Here is a 26,262-nt window from a genome sequence, read left to right on the forward strand (position 1 = left end):
CTCTATATACTATACACTGAAATGTAAGTAAAATATTCATATTCCAGTCAATTAATTTTATTATTATAGGGTAAAAATGAGACCGTACTCAATTTTTCAGTAATAGCGTGCTGGGACCCTTTTGTATTTTTATGTCTGATTTTGTAAGCAAGTAGTTTTTAAGTGAGGTGAAACTTGGGGGTACGCAAGACAAATTAGACTCCTGAAAGGGGTACACTAGTTTGGAAAGGTTGAGAGGCACTGTTTTAAGGCATTAGGGTCACACAGATGCAAATGACGGCACAATTTATCCTGTGGAATCTTTATTGCTGGTGATGAAGCATGAGCCAGAAAAGAACCATCCCAGTGAGTCTGCAGGGCTGGCAGTTAGAAAACAGCAGCTTAGTTCCTTGTAAACTGAGAAAATTTGCAATGGAATTTTTGATACAAATAGGGATCCCCATAATGCTATGTAGAATTGTTTTGCAGAGCAGAACTGTACTGTAATCTAAAGCAATGGAACAATGATCATTATATTTTTTGCAGTACCAGGTGAAGGCTGGTCCTTTATAGAAAAATAATTAAATAATTGAGAAACATTGGGAATTTGCCATGTTTAAAACAAATTAAAAAGACATTACCTTGCAAAGTGCTGTGCTTCACAGAATCAGCTTCTGCCTTCAACATATTTATACGGAATTAGGCAAATTAAGAAGGCCCATGCTTAAAAGTAAGTTCCCTGTTGGGTCATCAAAACTAACCATTTAAATGGAAATGTAACTAATTAAAAAGAAAACGTTTAAATGTTTCATAGGACCTTGCATAAATGTAATGATATTTTGCTGTACTGAAAATGATCACATCCATGTTTATGCTCTAGGCTTTTTGAATCAATTCTTCCCCTTGGCAGTTAGTAGCTGAATTCTGTGCTTTATAGTAAAGGTCATTTTGCATAGATTTCACCCATAAGGATGTTGATATCATGAGGAAGTAACAATCTCCAGACAGGTAATTTGTAGACAAACAAATTTATCTTTTTTTATAATTTTGCAAGAATTTGTATTAATTCTGAACAATAAAATCAGCAGACCTCATTAATTTATTAACACTGAGTATACATGTTCCTCAAGTAGAGCTGAACTGTTGTTATTAATAGTAGTATTTATTGATGCCAAAATTTTCAAAAGTAAATAGTTATTTCAACTGGAGCTAGACAGGAAATAGTTTCCTGTCCAATGAGAATTTTAGGGATTTCAAGACATTTTCCCATCCCAAATTGGGACAAGTCAAAATCTCAAACTTGTTTACAAACGGATAATCTGGAAAAAAAATTCAGTATCAGGTCAATTGAAATGTTTTGTTTCAATCATTTCAAAACATTCTGTTTTTATTTCAACAATTAAAAAACCAGGAACAAAAACCTTTAACTAAACTAATTTAACTAAAATTTCAAAATAAAGTTTTTTCAAACGAAAAAAAGAAACTTTTGTTTCAAAAATGTTCTTGTCCTATTAATTTGGCGTATGCAATCCAGTCAAGCCAAGACAGAGTGTTCTTATCAACAATGTTCAAGGCATGAAGACCTCCAGGAAGAAAAGGTCATTGTTCTTGTCCTGAAGTGTACAGTCTAAGGCCTGTCCTGCTCCCACAGAAGTCAAAAGGTGTTGTACTATTTACCATAGGTAACTGTAAGACATAAGGAAAACAGATACAGTAGAACCTCAGAGTTACAAACATCTCAGGAATGGAGACTGTAACTCTGAAATGTGCATAACTCTGAACAAAACATTATGGTGGTTCTTTCAAAAGTTTACAACTGAACATTGACTTAATACAGCTTTGAAACTTTACTATGCAGAAGAAAAATGCTGCTTTCCCTTTTTTTTTTTTTATAGTAGTTTACGTTTAACACAGCACTGTGCTGTATTTGCTATTTTTTTTTTTTAATCTCTGCTGCTTCCTGATTGCATATTTCCGGTTCCAAAGGAGTTGTGTTGTTGACCGGTTAGTTTGTAACTCTGGTGTTCAGAACTCTGAGGTTCTACTGTAGCAGACATTGGAAGGCAGGGGGAAGGATAAGAGTTGCAGCAATAAACCCAGGAGGTTACTTTAGTAGGTTTATTATAGGGTTACATGTTTCTTTTACAGACAAATCTTGAGATTTGTTCTGGCGTTTAGAGGCATAGTGAACGGGCCAGGAAGAGAATCCTAGACGTGGGGAGGTACACTGAATGAGGTGCAAAGACCAGAGCAGGAGAAGATAATAAATGGGGTGATTAGTTACGTGGCTGGACAGAGGAGAGGGTAGATGAGAAGGAATGAGCTGATGTGAACAATTATCTGAAACAACGATTGTTGTCTCTCCAGTCAGCATGTAAAATGCTGAACACACAAGGACCAGTTCTGTTGAGTAAGAAGGTGCCATTCTTACAGTCACTGTCAGAGTAAGTCCACACTTTAAGAGATTAATTCAGCTGACAGTGTGGCACTTTAGCATGCTACAGCACAACAGAGACTTCCTTCCTGTGCTCTCCATTAGACAGCCAAGTAATGACAGCAGCACCCTATGCAACACCAACTGGCATTTTTTCAGTTCAGTATAAAGGCATTTCAGGACAGTCATGAGAGAACTCCAAGGTGGAGGTCGGGGGGGGTGGGGTGGGATGGGGGCAAGGGAAACAAGTTGCAGTCTTAGCAAGACATAATACAGTCCAGCCACTCAACCTGCATGTGCCTTGTGCTCTAACTCCCACAGGAGGTTGATACCTGAAATTCCCATCTCGCAGAGTCCTAGAGCCTGAGCTCCAGCCCGAGCCCAAACGTCTACATCACAATTAAACAGCCCCTTAGTCCGAGCCAGCCGGAACGGACCAGTCACAGGTGTCTAACTGCGGTGTAGGCATACCCTGAATCTCCTGAACAGCTGTGTTTCTCATCTGCAGCTAAATCATGAAATGAGCTGATCACTGGTGGCTCAATCCTGCATGATGCTGAGCACTCCTGCAAGATGTTGAGCACCCTCAACTCTAATTGAAGTCAGTGGAAATTAAGGCCAATCAGCACCATCCAGGATCCAGCGCCTGCTGAGCAGCAGGAATTTCCTTTGATGTCAGCACTACTACCAACACCTAGCTCTTACCTGGTTCTTTGCATCAGGTCTCAAAGTGCTTTACAAAGGAGGTCAGTATCAATATCACCATTGACAGATGGGGAAACTGGGGCTCTGGAAGGTGAAGTGAGCTGCCCAAGGTCACCCAGCAGGCCAGTGCAGAGTCAGGAATAGTATCCATGTCTCCCGAGTACAGTGCTCTAGCCACTGGGATGCACTGCCTCCCAATATATGTTACAGATGCTCAGAACCACTAAGAAGTTGGTGCCTGATGTATAAACAGAATCCGTATCAGGTGCTGGATAGAGCGAGGCAGGATATGCTTTTACTGTCCTGCAAATTTTTTTGAGATTTTGACAAATTTTCCTATCCCAAATTGGGACTGTGACAGGGTTCACTCACTGCTCTGGTGCCTCCTGCCGGCTGTCATGGGAATTAGGTCTGCTCACCAAGGCGCCCTCCTCTGGTGGTGCCACACCACCATCATTTTGTTCCAGAACTCGCATCACTCCCCTTCTCTTCAGTGACACTGCCCTCTGGCTGTGCCACACTCTGTATTCCCTCCTTCTGCGGGACCTGCACTCTGTCCAGCTACTCTCTCAGTGGCAACTGCTTCCCACACAGCTCCAGAACCCTCTTCTGCTCTTACCTCAGTCTGCAGGTCCTAACAGCCAGCCAAAAGCTCTATCTAGCTCCCCTGGCCCGTACTTGCAGCGCTGCTCTGTCCCAGGTGCTGGCGCTCCTTCTTGCTGCTAGGAGACTGGTCTTCTCCCCTCAAGCTCCAGGCAGCTACTGAACTCTGCTCTGCCCCACAGCCCTTCTTATATGAGTGTGCCAGCCTACAGACCCGTCAGCCTCACCTCAGTCCCAGGAAAAATCATGGAGCAGGTCCTCAAGGAATCCATTTTGAAGCACATGGAGGAGAGGAAGGTGATCAGGAACAGTCAACATGGATTCACCAAGCACAGGTCATGCCTGACCAACCTCGTAGCCTTCTGTGATGAGATAACTGGCTCTATGGATATGGGGCAAGCAGTGGATGTGATGTACCTTGACTGTAGCAACACTTTTGATATGGTCTCCCACAGTATTCTTGCCAGCAAGCTAAAGAAATATGGATTGGATGAATGGACTATAAAGTGGATAGAAAGCTGGCTAGCTCAATGGCTTGATGTCTAGTTGGCAGCCGGTATCAAGTGGAGTGCCCCAGGGGTTGGTCTCGGGGCTAGTTTTGTTCAACATCTTCATTAATGATCTGGACGATGGGATGGATTGCACCCTCAGCAATTTTGTGGAAGACACTAAGCTGAGGGGACAGGTAAATATGCTGGAGGGTAGCGATAGGGTCCAGAGACAGATTGGAGGATTGGGCCAAAAGAAATCTGATGAGGTTCAATAAGGACAAGTGCAGAGTCCTGCACTTAGGATGGAAGAATCCCATGCACTGCTACAGGCTGGGGACTGACTGGCTAAGCAGCAGTTCTGCAGAAAAGGAGCTGGGGGTTACAGTGGATGAGATGCTGGATATGAGTCAACAGCGTGCCCTTTTTGCCAAGAAGGCTAATGGTATATTGGGCTGCATTAGTAGGAGCATTGCCAGCAGATCGAGGGAGGTGATTATTCCCCTCTGTTCGGTACTGGTGAGGCCACATCTGAAGTACAGCATCCAGCTTTGGGGCCCCCACTACAGAAAGGATGTGGACAAATTGGAGAGAGTCCAGTGGAGGGCAACAAACATGATTAGGGGCCTGGGGGTCATGACTTATGAGGAGAGGCTGAGGGAACTGGGCTTATTTAGTCTGCAAAAGAGAAGAGTGAGGGGGGATTTGATAGCAGTCTTCAACTACCTCTAGAGGGGTTCCAAAGAGGATGGAGCTAGGTTGTTCAAAGTGGTGGCAGATGACAGAACAAGGAGCAATGGTCTCAAGTTGCAGTGGGGGAGGTACAGGTTGGCTATTAGGAAAAAACTATTTCATTAGGAGGATGGTGAAGCACTAGAATGGGTTACCTAGGGAGGTGGTGGAATCTCCATTCTTAGAGGTTTTTAAGGCTCAGCTTGACAAAGCCCTGGCTGGGATGATTTAGTTGGGGTTGGTCCTACTTTGAGCATGGGGTTGGGCTAGATGACCTCCTAGATGAACTTTCTTTTTTTTTTTGGCAGGGTTGTTTGCCTACTGGATGGGAAAAGAAGTAGATGTGATATCTTGATTTTAGTACTGCTTTAGACATAGTCCCATGTGACATTCTCATATGTAAATTAGTGAAATTTGGTCTAGAAGAAACTACTATAAAATGGATGCAAAACTGGTTGAAAAGCCATACTTATCCCATTATCAATAGCCCATTATCAATGGCTCACTGTCAAACTGGGAGACTATATCTAGTGGGGACCTTCAGTGGTCTCTCCTGAGTCTGGTACTAGTCATTCTTTTCATTAATGACTTGAATAATGGGGTGGAGTGTATGCTTATAAAACAACAAACTGTAAGGGGTTGCAAGCACTTTGGAGGACAGGATTTGAATTCAGAATAACCTTGGCAAATTGGTGAATTGGTCTGAAACCACTAAGAGGATATTCAATCAAGACAAGTGCAAAGTACTATACGTAGGAAGGAAAAATAAAGTGCACAAATAAAAAAATTGGGAATAAGTGGCTAGGCATTGGAACTGGGTAAAGGATCTGGGGGTGGAATGGTACCCAGGGTTGTGAGATACCTCGCTGCGACCTAACCCAAGTGTGAGGAAATCTCTATGCCTGCTGTGAATCAGCACAAGCACTACCTTCCAGGCCTCCGCTAGCCTCACTTTCTCCGGTCGGGTTAGTGATAGGCATACTAATACCTGAGTCCTCCAAGCATCCCCTGTAGCATCCGTCCCCTTACCCACTGAACGCTCAAAGAACTGCCAGACTTGCTGTTCCCAAAGGAACAGTGGACCACAGCTTATTAGTTACCCTTAGAACACAGCTCTGCTAAACACATGGCACTTAGATATACTTACAGTGAAAACAAGAATAAGCTTTCTCAGAGAACAGAGATTCAAATGATTGCTAGTGAGTAAATCATAACACACTTTCTAGAGACTAAATTTAACTAACAGGTTGTCCTTCTGTCTAAAGAAGCTTATCTTATCCAAGGTTCTCTCCAGTGATTTCAACCAAGCCTGGCTGAAAGATCCTTTTTTATGAAGCGAACTCACTGTCCATTTACTTCCTCAGTGAAGGATACCAAAGTATCATCTTTCCCTCTCTAAATATACCAGTCACACCTTTGATGCGTATCTCAAGATAGTCTCCCTCCCCCCTTTGCCCCCGCACTGTTTACCTCTTCCTGATAGCTTCCTTCTGAAGTCCTCGGCAGCTCTTCATTAGCATTTGACTTAGAATACTAATTGTTGCCCAATGTGAACCAGACAATATTCCGTTTACACGTAAACATAAACTGATATACAGATAAACAACACTTGACTGGAGAAAAACCTGCTTTTCACCTTTCCTGATGACCAACCCCACAGTTGCATCCCTTAAGAATATAATTTTCAGTATATAGTACATAATTCTTACATAGTATCAGTACCTACGTTTCATAATTATATTGATGACCAGAATGACACAGGCTTTTATTACAGACCCCAAATGACCCTCTTTGGTCAACTAGAATGTAAATGCCAGACCCACGGGATTCCTATAATCCTTGTGCCCCCATTATGCCCTCTGCCAGTTGGCAGCAAGAGGTCCCTGGGCCACAGAGGGTAATAGTGGGATCATAAATTGAATCTGAATGAACAATTTGAATGAATCAAGCAGTTGCAAAAATGGCAAATATCATTCTGGGGTGTATTAACAGGAGTGTTGTATGTAAGACACAGGAGGTAATTGTTCTGCTCTACTCAACAGTAGTGAAGCTTCCGCTGAAGTACTGTGTTCAGTTTTGGGCACCACACTTCAAGAAAGACGTTGACAAAATGGAGAGCGTTTGGAGGATAGCAGCAAAGGTGATAAAAGGGTTAGAAAACCCTGACCTTTGTGGGAAGGTTAAAGAAAGTGTGTGTTCAGTCTTGAGAAAATAAGACTGAAGTGGGGGATGTGATAAGTTTTCAAATATATTAAGGGCTGCTATAAAGAAGACAGTAATCAATTGTTCTCCATGTCCACTGATGGTAGGACAAGAAGTAACTGGCTTAATCTGCAACAAGGGGGATGTAGGTTAGAAGTTAGGAAAAACTCTCTAACTGTAAGGATAGCTAAATACTGGAATAGGTTACCAAGGGAAGTTATGGAATCTCCATCATTGGAGGTTTTTAAGAACAGATAAGACAAATACCTGTCAGAGGTGGTCTAGGCATACATGATCCTACGTCAGTCCAGACAGAATGACTAGATGACCTCTCTAGGATCCTTCTGGCCCTAGGTTTCCATGATTCTATGGTGATCCAGCCACCACAGCAATTCCTGAGGGAACAAACATTGCTCTGTTGCTGTATGTGCCAGAAATACTCAGTGAAAAGAGTTCTCTTTCCTTCCCCCACGTTCTTTTTCTTCACTTGACCCACACACCACTGCTGGCTTTAGGATTTGGGTACCTTGAGTGAAGTTACTGTTAACCTCACAAATTGCACCCACTCCTTTCCACAATGTTTGAGCTTTTCTTGTTCGCATTCTGACATTGCATGAATGTGTACTGATACAGCACCATCATGTAGTGCCACTCCATTGTAATGACTCCTGAAGTAAATCTGGGCCTCTTCAAATGAACGGCAAGCTCATTTCCTGCGACCTGGAACAGAACCATGGAGGAGTATCCTGTGACTTTCAACATAGGTGTCAACCATACCAAGGGTGTTGTGAATCCCCTGCATGAATAGTACCCCTGTGAATGTGCGTGTAAGAAATGCCTAACACCGTTCTTGCACACCTCAGTGAAGCATAACCTCTACATCTTCTGTCAGAATTATATTACATCATTTCAAAGGCCAAAAGCCCTAGTTTACATTTCTTTCCCTTAGGATTGCCTGTGCCTATAACTTCATTTAGACAAGCAATGATCCAGTTGCTGTTGATAGGCTGAATCAGCAAAAGGCACTTAGTCCATGTTGTTTTATTTAATTTTGACTTATTTTTTGCTACTATTTGTGACGCTTGCAATGCATTCTCATTATTTTATTAGGAGCCATTTAACTTTCACAGCAGAGTGCACCTGATTGATTTTTTGACCTCCTCTCGCATTTCCATCTCCGGGATTGCTGTTGCTCTCTGAAATTGGATACCGTTCCCTCCTCCAACCCCTAACCCTCAACAATCGTGAAATGTAATTAATGAAATGAGATAAGACATCATGGGACTGGATGCCCTGAGGGTCTATTGGAACCTACTACATTTACAAAAGTGTGTGATTTTAATGCCTTCTGACAACAGTTAGGACCAAAAAAGAGGAGGGGTGGTGAGTAGGGTAGGTCAGAGCAACTTTCTGGTTTTTGTGACACAAATAAAAAAATTAAAAATTGTCCATGACTATTCAGTGTCTGTGTTAAACAAATTTCCTTTAGCTATGTTCATCTTCGTGTTGTGGATTCCCTCCCTGCCCCCATTGCAAATATTTGATTGATCTAGTTCTACTCACAAACATGTTTCCCACAAGAGGAATTCCCAAGTTGTTTCTGAAAGTATTTGTGGAAACCACTTTTTAAATCTGCACCCTCAGATATTTGCTTGCACACTTATTCAGTCAAGGAATAGAAACTATAATACGTGCCATATCTAACCAGTCACAAGTAAGCAACATGGCATATATATCAAATATTTGTAATAAAAACAAAATACTCAACAAAATATTAATCACATCATTTCAGGTAATACTTGAGGGAATTGCAATCTGCTGGTGGATATTCTGAGAGAAGAAAAAGGAACGTAATTAGCTGAATAACTTATTGTGAATTATTTACTTAGCTCTAGTATAAACACAGCTCAAAAACTTCCCTGCTCAGAAGCACAGCATGATGCTGAGCTCCTTGCAAATTAATTTATGGAGCTTTACCAACATGTACACCATTTTTTTAATTTTTTGAAACTTAGATTATTAAAAGATGCCAACTATTATTTATTGTATTGCAGTAGCATGTAGAGGTTGCCGCTCCATTGTGCTAGCCACTGCACAAACATGACTAAAAGATGGCTCATACCCTGAAGAGTTTGCAGTCAAGCTCTGATCCTGAAAAAGTCTCCCCCACTCCCGTGCGTAACTTTATGCACGGTGCATAATACCATTTAAATCAATAAAACTACTCAACGAGCATAAAGGTAATCATGTGCAGAAGTCTTTGCAGGATTGAGGCCTAGGTACAAGACAAGACAACAAGTGGATACAACTGACTGGGGATCACATGGTAACAACATGATCACTGTGAAAAGCCCTGGCCATATCACACCAGCTGCCTAACTGTTATCGGGTTTTTCTATACGCACCACAGCAGATGTGAGTTTTAAAGAGGACAATGCAGTGGCTTTGTGAAATTTTCTGGAGAGCAACTTCCATGCATAAGAGGTGGCATGGGGCAAAGCATCAAGGTGCTTGTTGGAAAATTTGACCAATATGTAAAACTAAAAAGAAAATTGTTGAAAAATTGTAGTTTGTCAATTCACATGTAAGCATGTAGGCCACAGCTGTTCTTTTCTTTTTTCCCCTGTCCTAGTTTAATAACGTACTCAGACCAGTACATTGAATATGATCCATTTATAACACCTGCTGAACCTTCCAATCCCTGGATAAGTGATGACGCTACTTTATGGGACATAGAAACGAGGTAAGAAATTGAAATTCCATAGAACTATGAATAACCTTAAAGCAATCCTTTCATTTTGTTTGTATTGCGCTCCCCCATTGCCCCATATAGACAGTAGGTTGTATACGCATGTAAGTTCAGAAGCGATACATGCTTGCAAGAAATAAGGGCTCATGCTATTTTTTTCTTTTCATAAGTTATATTAGATGGCCACAGAGAGGTCTGGGACTTTCTTGTTTGTTTTGCTCTTCTATGGCATATAATAAATGCGTGAATAGGTTAAAGAAAGAATGTAGTGGTGATTCTCCAGTGCCATGCACCTTGTGTGGTTATTTTATTTACACCCTTGAAAAATGGGTGTGCAGTTTTGCTAAACCGGAATGGTCATATTGTATACCCATTTTGCACAGGTGTGAATGACTACCCAAGATATAAGGCAGAATAAAGTTTAAACCCAGTGTCTTTATTTACTCGGATCACAATGACAGTAGCACTTGGGATTAGAATCATCATGCCTGAGTGTATGTCTAGCAGTTGCAAGAGCAGCTCTGAGTGCAGCTCAGAGTATTTGGATCCTGGCTCCCCAGCTCATTCCATATACCCATCGGTCACATTGCTAGACCTCAGTTCAGGCACCATGGTGATTAGGCAGCGTCCACTTCTCCCAATCCTTTGTTCTTACTATGTGAATATTTAGTTGGCATTCCTACTCATGACCAAATACGACCTGGGTGTGATATTAAAATAGTCAAATATTTCAAAGGGGAGCTACAAATTCGCTCCAATCATGTTCATGCCTGACTATGAGATGGAAACCTAAGGTAAAACCTGCTCTTTGGAACTTGGAGTTAAAAAAACTCAAAATCAAAATACTGGGTCTGCCTCTGGAGGGCCAGTCCATGCTGAATCATCATCTCCAGGCACATGGTTGCCTGTGGGGAGTAGCAGACTCAGCAGCCAGACATCAAATCCTGTCCCAAAAGAAATCCAAGGACACAGCAAATGGATTTGTGTGTTTCCCTAAATTGTGAAAGGTACCTCCCCACTTTCCCTCCATTGCACACAGGAATCTGTGATCCATTTCTTAATCCCTACTTCCCTTATCTTTTATTTTGTGATACCCTGGACTTATTTTTAATCTGTTTCACTTTTGGTTTTTGCTTCCCCTGCAAGACCCTGATGCAATTTTGATCGCTTTAACTAGTTTTGTATCAAATAAACAGCCCTAACTGCAGCAAAATGCCCCTCTGATGTTAACAGAGTGCTGGTACCCTGATATCTAAACCTATATTATAACTGTATCTCCCCAAGTGGCCAGTGTGGTGTCTCCTGAAGGACTTTTGTGCTCCTGAGAACGATGATTTAAACCTGGTATCAGGGCTGCATATGAATGTAAAAGAAATGCCTCACCACCTCTAGGGTCTCAGGTCAAGTTAATGGAGATGATACTCCTGGTGATGAAAATGAGAAGACGGTTTTTCTGGGAGAACAATAGCTCGATAGGTCCATTTTATTCTATACTGCGAGAACATTTGCTGCATCTGCATCTAGTTGCAACTTGTTTGAATAATTTTGAAAGCTGAAGCTCCCCGCCACCCCCTTTTCAGGAAAATGAAACAATTCACACCTATTTCAAACCCACCACGTGTTGGCAAAGGCCTACCCATCTTAATTTATACAGCTACTGTGACCCTGCAGCTAGTCCTTCCTGGAACCCCACACTTTGGGAAATGCAACTGTAAAGTAATTCAATTTTGGATACAGATTGGGCTGTCAAGTGGAGGTCATATCAAATCCTGGTTCACTCCATGCCCTAATACTAACACGGCTGCTACTCTGAAGACTTTAAAAGACTCCATCCCCCCAGTGACATTTATTTTACCTTTGTTTAATCTTTACACCAAAGGAAAATTAAAAGCAGGCACACTAATTTAAACTCCTGCATCCTGGCCCCCTTTGTCCTTTTTGCAGGGACCCCCACTATCGATTAGAGTCTCTGATTTTAGGAATCTTTCGTGACCAGGCCTCATCTGTAATCTGTGAAACAGAAAAGCATGTCGCTCGCTAGGCATTGCACTTGTCTTAAGGAGACCGAGATTCTAGTACGACTACTCTGAGCAACCATGTTGTATTTTAATGGATGTCTCTTATTTGTTACCTAACGTCATGTCACTCTTAATCAGAGACTCCTCAAGCCTTTTCATAGTGTGGGCCACATTTTAATGCATTGCTGTTCTCCTGGAAACCTCTCTTCTAATTTGCAATAGCAGACACCACCTTCTCCCATTTGCAAATATACCATATCCCTGATGTAACTATAGAAATTACTGTTCCATGGAACAGTAATATTAGGGAAGTATTTAGGACAAGATTTTCAAAGGTGACTAGTGATTTTATGTGTTTCCATTTTTGGATATGCAATTTAAGACACCTTAAAAAGGCCAGATTTTCAGAGGAGTGGGTGCCCTAGTCTTCAGTTCTTCTTTGCATATGGTGCATGATGGCCTCCATTTGTGTGAGTTACTAGAGAAGCCTCACCCTTTGGTTTGTCATCCTTTTTCCCTTTGATGTTGAATAGAGTCAATTGACATTCAGCCTTTTTGGACCACAGATGGACATGCATTCACTCTTACCTTTCCTCTCCCTCACCTTAACAGCAAAGAGCCCAGCCAACAGCGTGTGAAAAGATGGGGCTTCTCTATAGATGAGGTGCTGAAGGATCCAGTGGGGCGAGACCTGTTCCTTCGTTTTCTGGAGTCCGAATTCAGTTCAGAAAACCTCAGGTAAAACCCCTCCACTTGAGCTGTATGCACAGGTTCACACTCATGTACTGGGCCAAATCCTGAAATCCTTACTCAGGCAAAACCGCTCATTGAAGTCAATAGGAGTAAAGACTGAGTGAGAGTTACAGGATTTGGCCAACAGCATATGCACTGTAAATTTAATAGACGTTTATACAAGTGGTGCATTTATGAAAAGATGTAGATAATCATGACCAAAGCCACCTTTGCCAAGGGTCTGTCAGTGTGTCAATAATAAACCTGCAGCTTGCAAAGGTTGAACATTGTGATGAATCAGAACATACATATGGGTTCGTATACAATAAGCAGTGCAGGGATTCTACAGAAGAAGTAGTATGTGATGATGTAATTAGAGAATATCATAATGCATCCAAAAAAGGGGGTCAAATTAAGGTTGCATAGTGGTGTGAGGCAGTGATATTGTGTCCTGATTTGTCTTTATTTCTGATGAAGTTCAGGATCAAATTCATCATGCTTTGTGCCTACAGCGAGCACCTGAAGTTAAACTGAGTTTGGTTGACCACATCTGGAATTGTGGCATCACCAAATGAATCCAGCAGGGAAGAGAAAACTAGGGCAGTTAGAAAGGGGAGAGTCCATGTTTACACCTATCTTATACATACCTGAAATCAGAGGAATGGACAGGCTGAAAAGGGACATCATAGTTTATTGGGATTTTAGCAAAATAAATTCCTTAACTTTCCTTAATTTAAATAGATTAAATAATTCAGAGAACATGAAATGTGATGTGACAAACTCCTCACAATGCACTATGAGTCAATAATTTTCATAAAGAATAGCAGAAACAAAACCTGTTCTTTAATGAGAATCAAATTATACAATTGTCAACAATTTTTAATCTCATTAAAGAGTTCCCCATGGGTATGCATAATGGAAACACAGTCCATGGGAGGGATGCAGTCCAGAAGCTAATTTAAAGGATGGTTCATGTTCTGTGTAATATTTCTAATACAGAGCCAAGTCATGCAGTCCTTGAATATGCAAAATCCCGATAGATTTCCCTACAGTATCTTCTTTATAGTTAACACCACTGCATAATGGGAAATTTAAGCCACAAAAAATAAGGTATGTAAAAATGGCTTTTAGAGACTAAAAGTCAGGAAATTAAAGCTGAAATTCCTTGGGTCAGGGGCTGCAGAAAGTGGGTGGTGACCTCATTTACCAGCTGAAGTGCAATACCTTAGCACAGGAAGGTAAGTGTAAGAGTTGCGGTGAGACTATAGCTTCATTTGAAGATTAAAGGTGGCTTCAAATTCCCATATGTTTCTATGGCTTAATTTTGTGTTTCTAAAGCTTCAGGAATAAGGAAATGAATGTTGAATGCTGCAGTTCTTATGGAGTCCAGTAAAAATACACAGACATGCACATTCCACATTACATCATCACAGTGGCTATCAAATGTTATTCTTGTTGGCAATCTCAGTATAGCGGCCAACAGCTGAGCGGGCACAGAGATTGAATCACCCTTTCTCCCTAAGAAGCAGTCCCTCTAGAGGAGAGTTAGAACACTTTGGCAGGGCAGTACTGGGCAGCCAGCACAATATCTGTTCTGAGGATATAAAGAGGATTAAATAGGGCCCAATTCTCATCAGGTGTAAATTAATGTGGTTCCTGAAATCAGTGGAGTGACTCCACTTCACACCACCTGAGAATCTAACCCAGTGTCTTTCACTGGCTCTAAATTTGTGTAATTATTTTAACTTTAAGAATGAAATATGAATGAACTGGGTGAACAATGCAGACATTAGAGCACTGAGTTAGTGCATGAGAAAAGTGAAATTCACTGGAAAATTGTTTTAAACTATAGGGAAACTGAGTCAAATGAGAAATCTAAAAAGTAAATGAACAGCATAAAAAGTTTTAAAAAAATACAATTTTCATTTTTTTTTTACTTTTATTGATCTAAAAAGTTATTTGTAACGCAAGCAAGGCAATATTTTTAAGTGGTCTTTAACCTTACCAAGCCCCTTTAAGTGGCTCTTGAACTTCTACATCTTCATTGCACTTATGTACATTTGTGTTTTTGTTCTGGCAATTAATCTGCCATTATGAAACACTGGTTAGATCTTTGCCAATTAAATATGGTGCATTCCTCAGATTCCCTCTGTGAAATGCATTCATGCTTGGACTAATGAAGGGCAAAAGGTTTGCCTCTGGCAGGTGTGCATGCACTCAGCCTACTCTAATGAATCCCGAGGGTATCATAATTAGAAATCAAGTTGTTACCTTTCTGTGTCACCGCTAGCCACTCCCGATGCCGATATGTATTCTCTTTGACCTTGAGGTAAAGCCTACATACGTGCAAAAGGAAAGGAGTCCTTTCACGCAAACTATCCCAAAGCCCAACGGAGTTAAACAACAGTTTACAGGATAGGCCCTGACCCTGCCTGGCAATCCACTAACACAGATCCTTAACTCCAGTGGGACTCCACACAAACACAGGGTTCCATATTAGCAGATCCTCATGCTGACTGATGCCTTAGATAATAACTAACACAAGGAGAGAAAAATGAAGACCTATTCACAAGAGAAAATAGAAACATCTTGGATTGTAGAAGGCTTTGCACCAACAGAGGTGTGGAATTGTATGGAGGGACAGAGGGAAGGCCAGTGCTAGACACAATCAAGCAAAATTTATACTTGTACTTACTAATGAATGTCTGAGAAGTTGTAGGTAATTTCTTTAGGATGAACGATTATTTAATGCTCCACGCTTGCTAGAAAATTCCCATCTGCAACCATTCTTTAAAGACCCTGCAACCAACAGATATCAATAGATGTGTGAGGTGATCACAATGGAGCCATATTCTTTCATTAGGGCATGAATGCAACCCTCATTAATGTTGACAGGAGTTACATGCACACATCAAGGGGAGAATAGACCCATATGTTACTGAGTGGCCAACAAGACAGATACAAATGGGTGAAAACTGGAAAACTCAGAAGTTACCAGGAGTGCAACCAAAGAGGTTTCCTGCAATGTGCACTGGGCTGGCTGATTTAGTTCCTTGAAATGTTTTTACATTTCATTATTATCATAATGCCTAGGAGCCCCTGTCATGTACCAGGACACCATTCTGCTAGATGCTCTACAAACACGGAATAAAAAGACAATCCCTGCCCCAAATAGCTCATAATCTAAGTATAAGACAAAAGAGGGATACAGAAAAACTGATGGGGAGTATCAGGAAACAATGTCAGTACTGGTGAGCATGATTGGCAGTGGTCTCTGTACAGCAGCAGTCTAACCATTGTCCAGTTTTATGTAAGCAAGCCACATAGCACAGTTAAGGAGAGATTTGAAAGAGGATAATGAGTTAGTTTTCTATATGTTTTCAGAGAGATCCTCGCAAGCATGAAGGGCAGCATAGAAAAAAGAACAAGGTGTTTGAAAATGTAATAAGTGGGCAATGGAGACAGACATCACAGGCTGATTGGAACTGGGAGTCAACTATTTTATACTGAATGAGAAATTATATGTAGGGTGGGGATAACTTGTGAAGTTCTGTGACAGTAAAGACAATGAGCTTATATTTGATGTGATAGAGAAGAGGGAGCCAGTGGAGGGATGCAAAGAGAGGGGTGACACGGTCAAAGTGACAGGCTAGGAAAATGATCTTTGCAGCAGCATTCTGAATGGATATGAGGAGGGGCAAGACTGCATTTTCCAAGCCCCCCAAAAAAAAGGATGTTGCAGTAATCGAGACACAAGATGATGAGAATCTGGATGAGGTTAACTGTGGCGATGGATAGGAAAGGAGCAAATTGGACCAAAGTCAGCTCTCAGCTACACTGGTGTAAATCCAGATTCACTACACTGACTTCAGTGGGGCTACAGCACTCCTCTGTAATGGAGAGCAAAATTGGTCCTTTGAGTGAGACTTCAGTGAAACTGCCCATGTAAGAACTGCAGGATCGGGCTCACGCACTCCTGGGTTTGGTTGAACTCTATAACTTATTTATTTACTGGCTGTTATTTATGTTAGAGCAGGAAAGTCCATCCTTTTTCTCACTGTTGATTTCACTCTTCTTTCTCTCACTCTTTTCTTTCACCTTTCTGTCACTATCTTTGATCTGCAATTTGATTTGCTTTTCTTGGTTTTTTGGAGCTCAAAGAAGTATAGCAGATTGCTGAGATGTTCAATCCTCCAGTCAGAAGATTTTTCCCAGCTTCAAAGTGTGTCAGTTGGAAAGAAAGCTAAAAGGGATCATGGGAGAAACCAGCTTATCCAAGGGGAAGGGAAATTGTACCCCTGACCGCAGACCTAAGTAGACAGCACATCCATCCTTTGTATACAATGCCCAAAGGCACTTAGATACTACGGTGATGAGCGTGATATAAAAATCTGAGTAGAATAGAAATGCACAGTGTGCAGCACACTAAAGCAGGTATTTCTGTGTGTTGATGGGATGGGCTAACTCTGGAAAACCAAGTGCTGAAGGCAGAGCTACTTGCAAAATGCTTTTTCCGATGGAAAATGTTGACTACTAATAGAAAACCAAAATTCTTGACCAAAAACTGAAAGTATTGATTTTTGGTTTTCTGATGAAACATCAAAAATGGGGGGGGAGGGTGGAAATGAATTGAAAACCCAATTTTCCATTGAATAAAATGTTTATATGAGAAATTTTTGACCAGCCATAGTATTTGCACCAAAATGCAATCATATCATGGTGAATTTACAGAAGGGCTGAACAGAAGACAATGCTGATGTCTGAGTTATACTATGAGTTTCAGTTAGATTTATTACTGGGATGGTTACACTCTTTACTGCAAATGATGTAATGAAAATCTGAAACTTTACTGAAGTTAAAATGCCTTCACATTCAACATTCATTTCTCTAATCTTCTCTTGGCCACCAGAGGGCACAAAAACTCTATTTCTGAACTTACTGTGGGCACAGAGAAAACTGTGTGCTTCAGCAGTGAGAATAATTTTTATGTCACGTTTGCCTGGGTAGCAAATTGTACATAACCATTCAGGAGACCGGGATGAAAATCCTGCTCCTTTCTGTACTCTCATCCTAGAATATACCCACGCATTACACCCAGGTTGTGCACTGGAGGGAGCATTTACTTATTTATTTGTAAGTGCTCCGGAGCATGCTAGGTGCCTCACAAACAAGTAAAAAAAGGCACATTTCCTGCCCACGGAGCTAAAATGCAGAAATTAGAGCAGCTTCCAGGTGGAGGCTAGGGAAAGACAATACAGGGAAGGAAGTATAAAGTTTAAAAATATAGGACCAGACCCTCAGCTGAAAAGATCAGGCTGTAGGAAGGTAGCTTCTCCAGCCAGGGGTCAGTTCAGCAGCCTAAAGGCTGCTCTAAGTTACACCAGCTCCTGCAGCCTCTCTTAGGAATTGCTGCATCAGTGCTCCATCCTACCCCTAGCACACCACCTTCCTGCAGCTCCATACCCCAGATACACTCCCTTTTGGGCAGCTTTCTGCAGTCTCATTTAACATTAAGGGGGAAAGATAGGCTATAGACATGACACCCTTACAAATTAAGTGGACATCTTAAAAGAAGATAGAGGAAATAAGGACACATAGGACACCACAGCCAACCCAAAATAAAAATGTCTCCCTATTTTATAAAACTGACTGCTGAAATCCAACTTAGAGAACATTGACTAAATGGCCTTGGTGCAGTCCCAGTGCATTTCACTGCCAGCATACTGTAGAGTGAGAGAATAGCAACTATATATAAAAGAATCTCTATAAGCATTACTCATTGTAAGCCAGGGTTACAGAATTAGGCCCCGTGTGTACCAAAGTTCTGCAAACGCCCCAGCAAATAGTCACGAAGTAGGACAGCTAGTCACTTCATGTGAATTAGTTCAGGATAGTAAGTCATGCCTAGACAGGCTCCAGGACAAGGACAGAAGGAGAAAGCTGACGCTGTTGTTGGCTTCTCTCTTCCCTTCCTTTGTCCATGGCAATTCATGCCTATAACTTCCTGCTCAGTGTCTGCTGAACGTTACCCAGCAGATCTTCTATTTATTTATTTCAGCCCTGGCTCCTCTCTGTTGCTATACTCCCAAGTGCCTTGGTGTGGGTGCCGCTTCCTGCATACGTTTACATAATGCACTCAGGGCCAGATTTACACCTTATGCGCCTCTAGGCACAGCATCTTCAGTGCCTTCCCCGCCTGTGGCTGACCTTTGTGTTGCACACAGTTTTAGAGCGGTAAGGCGCCCCTAGCCATGTGCCTACTGTGCCTAATTAGAAATCTGGCCCCGTATGCACTTGCTTGCACCTGTGACCAATGTGTGCTGTTTGGACGGAGACTACTTGGGCTATGCTCCTTTTCCAGGAAGCTGTGATCCCTTTAGTGTTATGCAACCACTGAGCACAGTGACCATGCGGCTTTGCCCTCTTCCCTTTTTGCTAAGGGCTTCTTGTTTACTTTACATGACTTAGCCATGAAATGACACACTTTCCCTCATTCCCTGTCCCCCTGCAGTCAGAACCTGAGAAGAAAGTTTTTACAGATTAAGGATTGAGGCCTTTCACAGACATGCTTTATAAATACAGTTTGACCCTGCACATTATACAGTATCTGTCCTCCATTATAATGTCCAAAGAGGACTACACCAGATTGCAATCTTAAGGCTGTAATGAAGATGGGTTAAGCAATGAGCTAGTATCATTTGCCTTGAGAATGAAAAATATTCATTGTAATGATCCATATAAACTGTTGATGCTGATTGTGGGCCCACAAAATTGTTGATCTTTGAAGTGTTCTTCATTTCAGTTGGCTGGTTGCCCCTACTCTTTCTTGCCGGTTGCTAGGGCTGTAGAGGAGGAGACCATGAATGGCCAGCCAATCAAGCTGCAGGAGGCTTTAAAAGGTCAAAGTAGCACAGCCCACTGCTGTCTCTCACCGATTTCACAGATGGATTAAGTACTTCAGTCTGGTGAAAGAGTTTGTAACAACAAGGAGGAGCAGGAGACAAATCTATTATTATGACACTGATCATAACAAGAAAGAAAATGGTGCAAACTCACCCCACTCATGTTAGAAGTCCAGGTGTGTAGGAAAGGCCTGCTACTGGCTAGAGAGTTGGGCAAGGAATATTATTCCTTTACAGTGTCATGTGATGGCCCAAGCTCACCAAGATATATTCTTTGGCCTTTCTCTGAAACTGTGGATACTGGCTATCCATTCTCCTGTAGCTGTATGGACCCTGCAGGGCTTATAGGAATGACAGCCAGTTTGTATGCATACAGTCAGACATGCAGGGAAGTGGCACATTTTGAATATGAGACATTCTAGAGTTACTTTTCTGCCCCTCATAATGTTTTAGTGGATTGGTGTAGAGCATGTTGGACCTCTCCAAGTCAAGTACATAAATGGATACTCTGCCATTGACTCCAGTAGGTGTAGGACCAGGCCCCACTGGTTCAGGATTCTGCTAGGGTGGATCCACAAAGTTATTTCTGAGTTTTTTCTTTTCTCTTTCTTCTCTGTTTTGTTACTTCCTGTAAAAGGTTTTGGTTGGCTGTCCAAGATCTCAAAAGACAATCTTTGCAGGATGTTGCCACCAGAGTGGAGGAAATCTGGCAAGAGTTTCTATCTCCAGGGGCACAAAGCCCTATCAACCTGGACTCTCACAGCTATGAGAGAACAAGTCAAAATGTCCAAGACCCGGGGAGATACACTTTTGAAGATGCCCAGGTTTGGATTTTGATTTTATTACTAGTAGGAAACTAGTAATTAAATAGCTAGTTTTATGATAACTCCTTATATTCTACTATGGCATCATTATCCACTTAATTTTAAGAAAAAAAGAGAGGTGCAGTTGGAAAGGACTTCAGTGATTTCAGCTCAGGCAGGGTGAACTGTATTTCTCTAAATCTATTGTCTTTAAGAGGCTAATACTCCCCTGGAAACAAAGATGTTCCTAAACTGACAAATCTACAAGGAGTGCTAAGTTGGAGCAAAGTGTCTGGTCCAGGCCATGGACAGGGTTAGTTACCAAGTTGGCATCAAGAGACAAGTAGCGGAGTCGGTGCTGTGCCAGGTCAGGATACCAGGAAGTCAGGATCAGACACCAGTTACAGAGAGGAGGAAAGTAGTGAAGTTGGGGATGAGTCAAGAGATGGAGCCTAAGGTTCACAATACGGCAAGGCCTGGAGCAAAAGCAAGCAGGTGGTCTGCATCATTGCTCACACACCTCCCTGTGATGGCTTCCTGGTTTATACACTGGCATAGGCCAATCAGAGGGCTGCCATCCAGGCCCCACTGGATGGTACTTCCTGAAGTATCTAGATTCACAGGGTTCCCTCACAAAGCCCAGTCTGAGCTCCTGGTGGCAATGTGAAAGCGTTAGCATCCTGGAACCTCCATGGTCTCAAGTTCTAGTCCCACAGTTGCTTATATCACCTGCCCTTCAGGCTCCCCCTCAGAGTGGTGCTAGTCCAGACTTATTGGGGTGAGTCCTTTGGAACTCCCTCACCTGGAGCATGGACAAGGGAAGCACATTCTCAGGTGTGCTTTTCGGGACCATTATCTTCCCAGTCCACAAGATAGTACAGGTGTCCACATATCTATTGGACATCTAGGATGGCATGCACTTTGAACTACTCGTAACCCTGGATTTTGACTGGTGGTGGTGGTGTGGTTTGGTTGGGGAAGAGATTATTAGTATAGGGCTTCAAAATGGAAATATAAAAAACTGGATGTATTTTGGGGGACTGGAGAAGCTGTAGTATAAAGGTAACCAAGATGATCTGTTGTCATATCTGGAAGGGTCCCAGGAACTGGTGGTCCAGTTTTCGGGAGGGTCGACTGGTCGGGAGATTTTTTGCAGCAAGCTACACCTTCTGGCCTACTGTGAATGCCAGAGTTCCCTGTTGTCAAAAAGTGTGCATGCCTCCTGTAAGCCTTCTTCACCACTAGCTGGTTCTTGAGCTCCTTCTGGATATGATGAATCTGTTGGACCTAATTAGTGGCAGCAGGGATCAGGGAGGCTGCTGGTAATGCCAGCTGAATGTGGGAATGGAGCCTATAATTTGAGAAGAGGCTCTGACCTGAAGAGGCCTGGTTGGCAGTGCTATATGAAAACTCTGCATACGGCAGAAGCATGGAGCAGTTATCCTGGTGATAGTTCATGAAACATCTAAAGTATTCTAGTACTTGGTTCACCCTTTCAGTTTGCCCATCTGTTTGGGGATGGTGCATGGGGAGGTAACTATGCAGACATACAGTAACCAGAGCACTACGCACCAGAAGCAAGAGGTAAACTGTGGGCCTTGGTCTGAAACTATGTGGTCTGGAAGTCTGTGAAGATGAACTATGATTTGCATCGGGAGTTGGGCAGTATTCTCAGCAAAGGAAAGATGGTTGCAGGGGATGAAGTAGGCCATTTTAGTCAGACGGTCTATGTCATAAATATAAAGGGAAGGGTAAACACCTTTAAAATCCCTCCTGGCCAGAGGAAAAACCCTTTCACCTGTAAGGGGTTAAGAAGCTAGGATAACCTCGCTGGCACCTGACCAAAATGACCAGTGAGGAGACAAGATACTTTCAAAAGCTGGGGGGAGGGAGAAACAAAGCCTCTCTCTCTGGTCTGTGTGATGGTTTTGCCGGGGACAGAACAGGAATGGAGTCTTAGAACTTAGTAAGTAATCTAGCTGGAGGTGCGTTAGATTCTGTTTTCTTTAAATGGCTGAGAAAATAAGCTGTGCTGAATGGAATGGATATTCCTGTTTTTGTGTCTTTTTGTAACTTAAGGTTTTGCCTAGAGGGATTCTCTATGTTTTGAATCTAATTACCCTGTAAGGTATTTACCATCCTGATTTTACAGAGGTGATTCTTATTATTTTTTCTTCTATTAAAATTCTTCTTTTAAGAAACTGAATGCTTTTTCATTGTTCTTAAGATCCAAGGGTTTGGGTCTGTGTTCACCTATGCAAATAGGTGAGGATTTTTATCAAATCTTCCCCAGGAAAGGGGGTGTAAGATTTCGGAGGATTTTGGGGGGGAAAGACGTTTCCAAACGGATTCTTTCCTAATAATAATAATACCGGTTAGACGTTTGGTGGTGGCAGCAATAAAGTCCAAGGGCAAAAGGTAAAATAGTTTGTACCTTGGGGAAGTTTTAACCTAAGCTGGTAAAAGTAAGCTTAGGATGTTTTCATGCAGGTCCCCATATCTGTACCCTAGAGTTCAGAGTGGCGAAGGAACCTTGACATGGTGGCAGAGCGGTGGGATTAACTTGAAATCATTTTGAGATCAATTTGAGATTTTTTAAACCAGAAGCACTGATTGGAAAACGAATTTTTTTTTCCTTTGGGCTGCTGAAAAGCAGGTTTTTGGCTGAAAGCAGTTAGAGGTTGTTTTTTTTTCTCTGCTTTGGGGCCAGAGCAGAGACAAAAGGGAATTGTCTTTTGTGAGCTGGAGTGTTCTCTACCTAAAGGCAGGGTAGTTAACCTCCTGCAGGGAAATTCACCAGTCTTCACAGACCAGAAGAAGTTTTTTACCTAAGAGCAACTAGAGGGTTTTTCTGCCTATTTGCCTGGAGACAAAGGTGTTAGGGGTTTTGGGTTTTTTTGGTTTTTTGTTTTTGTTTTTTTTTTTGGGGGGGGGGGGGTTCTAGGATTTTTGTGTAGGCTGACAATCACCATCGGAATATAGGTATCCTATTACAGCACAGCAAAATATTACAAGCCAAGCTTGTTTGTTTGTTTGTTTGTTTTATTTCTAACTCTTGGGTGTAAAGTTAGTTAAAAACAGAGAGGTTAGGATGACAGACTCCACGTTTCAACAAAAGCTGGAATTAGCCAGATTTGAGGCTGAGGAAAAACAAAAGGAACATGTTTCAGAGTAACAGCCGTGTTAGTCTGTATTCGTAAAAAGAAAAAAGAAAAGGAGTACTTGTGGCACCTTAGAGACTAACCAGTTTATTTGAGCATGAGCTTTCGTGAGCTACAGCTCACTTCATCGGATGCATAGCATATCGTGGAAACTGCAGAACGATATGCTATGCATCCGATGAAGTGAGCTGTAGCTCACGAAAGCTCATGCTCAAATAAACTGGTTAGTCTCTAAGGTGCCACAAGTACTCCTTTTCTTTTTTCTTTAAAAGGAACATGAAAGACAGATAGATCTCATGCGCATGGGAATGGAGGCAAGGGCCAAAGAAATGGAGGAGAAGGAAAGAGTGAGGAAGCATGTGGAGGAGGAGAAGGAAAGAGAGAGAAAGCATGTGGAGGAGGAGAAGGAAAGAGAGAGGAAACATGCACTGGAGATGGAGAAGGCAAAGGCTCAGCAGAATATACCAACAAACCCTAGCAATCCTTCTCCAGGTACCACTTCCCATCCCAGAAAGTTCCCCACCTACAAGGCAGGTGATGATACCGAGGCCTTCTTAGAAAACTTCGAAAGGGCCTGCCTTGGGTACAGCATCTCTACAGACCAATACATGGTAGAGCTGAGGCCGCAGCTCAGTGGACCCTTAGCTGAGGTGGCGGCTGAAATGCCTAAGGAACACATGAACCAGTACGAACTGTTTAAAACCAAGGTGAGAGTCAGAATGGGGCTAACACCCGAGCATTCCCGTCGGCGGTTCAGAGCCTTAAGGTGGAAAACAGATGTGTCATTTACCTGACATGCCTACCACATTGTGAAACATGGGGATGCCTGGATATCAGGAGCAAGTGTTAAATCTCTAGAAGATTTGCCCTTCCTAATGCAAATGGAGCAGTTCTTAGAGGGTGTTCCTGAGGAAATAGAAAGATACATCCTAGTTGGGAAGCCCAAAACTGTAATCGAGGCAGGGTAGATTGGAGCCAAATGGGTGGAGGTGGCAGAAAAGAAAAAAACTGGTCACAGTTGGAGCAGATACCAGAAGGGACAACCTCAGACCACACCCTACTACCAGGTGCAGCCCAAGGCCCCACCTGCCTGCCAAGGAACCCTCCAGCCAACTTATCATCCCGCCACACCATTCTCCAGCAACCCCCCTCGCCCCAGTGACCCGTCAGCTGGACAATGTTTTAAATGTAACGAGCTGGTGCATGTAAAGGCCAACTGCCCCAAGAACCCCAAAAGATTACAGTTCATTGCACCAGAATCACACCAGAGGTCCTCAGGCCCAGATACCTCCCAGATACCCTCGGAGCAGAGGGAAACTGTGAGTGTGGGCGGGAAGAAGGTCACCGTGTGGAGGGACACCGGAGCACAAGTGTTGGCTATCCATGCTTCCTTAGTGGACCCCAATTTAATCGACCCAGAGATCCAAGTGACGATTCAACCCTTCAAGTCCAACTCTTTCAATTTGCCTACAGCCAAGTTGCCTGTCCAGTACAAGGGCTGGTCAGGAACGTGGACTTTTGCAGTCTATGATGATTATCCCATCCCCATGCTGTTGGGGGAAGACTTGGCCAATCATGTGAAGCGAGCCAAGAGGGTGGGAATGGTCACCCGCAGCCAGGCTAAATAAGCCGTCACGCCTAGCTCTGTTCCGGAAACTTCTACCAGGACCCAGTCAGAGGTGATGGACCCGGACACCAGGCCAATGTCTGCAACAGCAGTACTGGATCCAGTCCCAGAGACCCAGACAGAGCCAGAACCGAAACCGGCAGAACAACTAGCACCAGACCCATTGCCAGCACTGAATCCAGTACTTGCGACCCCAACACCAGAGGGCCCCACCGAACCTGAACCAGCAGCAGCTGATAACCCTACACAAGAGGCTCAGCTGGAGCCTGAACCCCAACATAGTGCACCAGCGGAGAGCGGTTCACAGTCAACGGAAACAGCCCCATCCCCTACATCGCTTCCAGAGGGACCAAGCCTAGGTCCACAATCCAATGAGGAACTGATGTCTCCAGCATCAAGGGAACAGTTCCAGACCGAATAGGAAGTAGATGAAAGCCTCCAGAGAGCTTGGACGGCAGCCTGGAGCAACCCTCCGCCTCTCAGCTCTTCTAATCGATCCAGGTTTGTTGCAGAAAGAGGACTTTTATACAAGGAAACTCTTTCTGGTGGACACCAGGAAGACTGGCATCCTGAGAGACAGTTGGTAGTTCCAACTAAGTACCGGGTCAAGCTCTTGAGCTTAGCCCATGATCACCTGTATGTGGGGCCACCAGAAAAAATGGGCAGTCATGTGGGAGGTCTTAAGGTGGCCAAAATGATCTGCCAGCAGAATGCTGTAGCACTGTCATAGCACCTCCAGTCGGGGATATCCTGGGGGGACATATATGCTCTCAAAGTATGTTGTCCCATCCTGTGCCTCTTAGTCCCTAAGGGTATAGACTATGTTCCTTGGGTAAGTGGGTCTTCTTTGAGGTGGACCGGGTCTTGATGAATTGCAGCATTGACAAACTTACTAGGCTTGAGGAGGTAGGGAGCTCAGAGGTAAGTTCCTCATTTTCTCAGTAGTATTCCTCCTTTTGTGATAGAACCTCAGCTTTCCCAATTCAGTTTCCTGAGTAGTAAGTGATTGTAAACTCAAATCGAGAGAAGAACAAAGCCCACCTTGTCAAAGCTTGGGCCTTGCAGAGGAACTCAAAATTCTTATGGTTAAAAAAAACCCTGTACTGGGTGCTGAGCTCCCTCAAAGG

The 26,262-nt window shown here is 42.8% G+C and overlaps 1 protein-coding gene across 2 annotated transcripts in view; it reads left to right on the top strand.

Moving 5' to 3' along the window:
* The window catches only part of RGS6 (regulator of G protein signaling 6), a 499,145-nt gene that overhangs the window by 401,119 nt on the left and 71,764 nt on the right, over positions 1-26,262 (top strand). For both annotated transcript variants that reach the window (XM_074955587.1, XM_074955588.1), the window contains exons 13-15: positions 9,776-9,886; positions 12,523-12,648; positions 20,182-20,368. In XM_074955587.1, the coding sequence (XP_074811688.1) occupies positions 9,776-9,886; positions 12,523-12,648; positions 20,182-20,368 (424 nt within the window). The remainder of the gene's footprint in view (positions 1-9,775; positions 9,887-12,522; positions 12,649-20,181; positions 20,369-26,262) is intronic.

This window comes from Natator depressus, chromosome 6, assembly GCF_965152275.1.
Source record: "Natator depressus isolate rNatDep1 chromosome 6, rNatDep2.hap1, whole genome shotgun sequence".
In the NCBI taxonomy this organism is placed as follows: Eukaryota; Metazoa; Chordata; order Testudines; family Cheloniidae; genus Natator; species Natator depressus.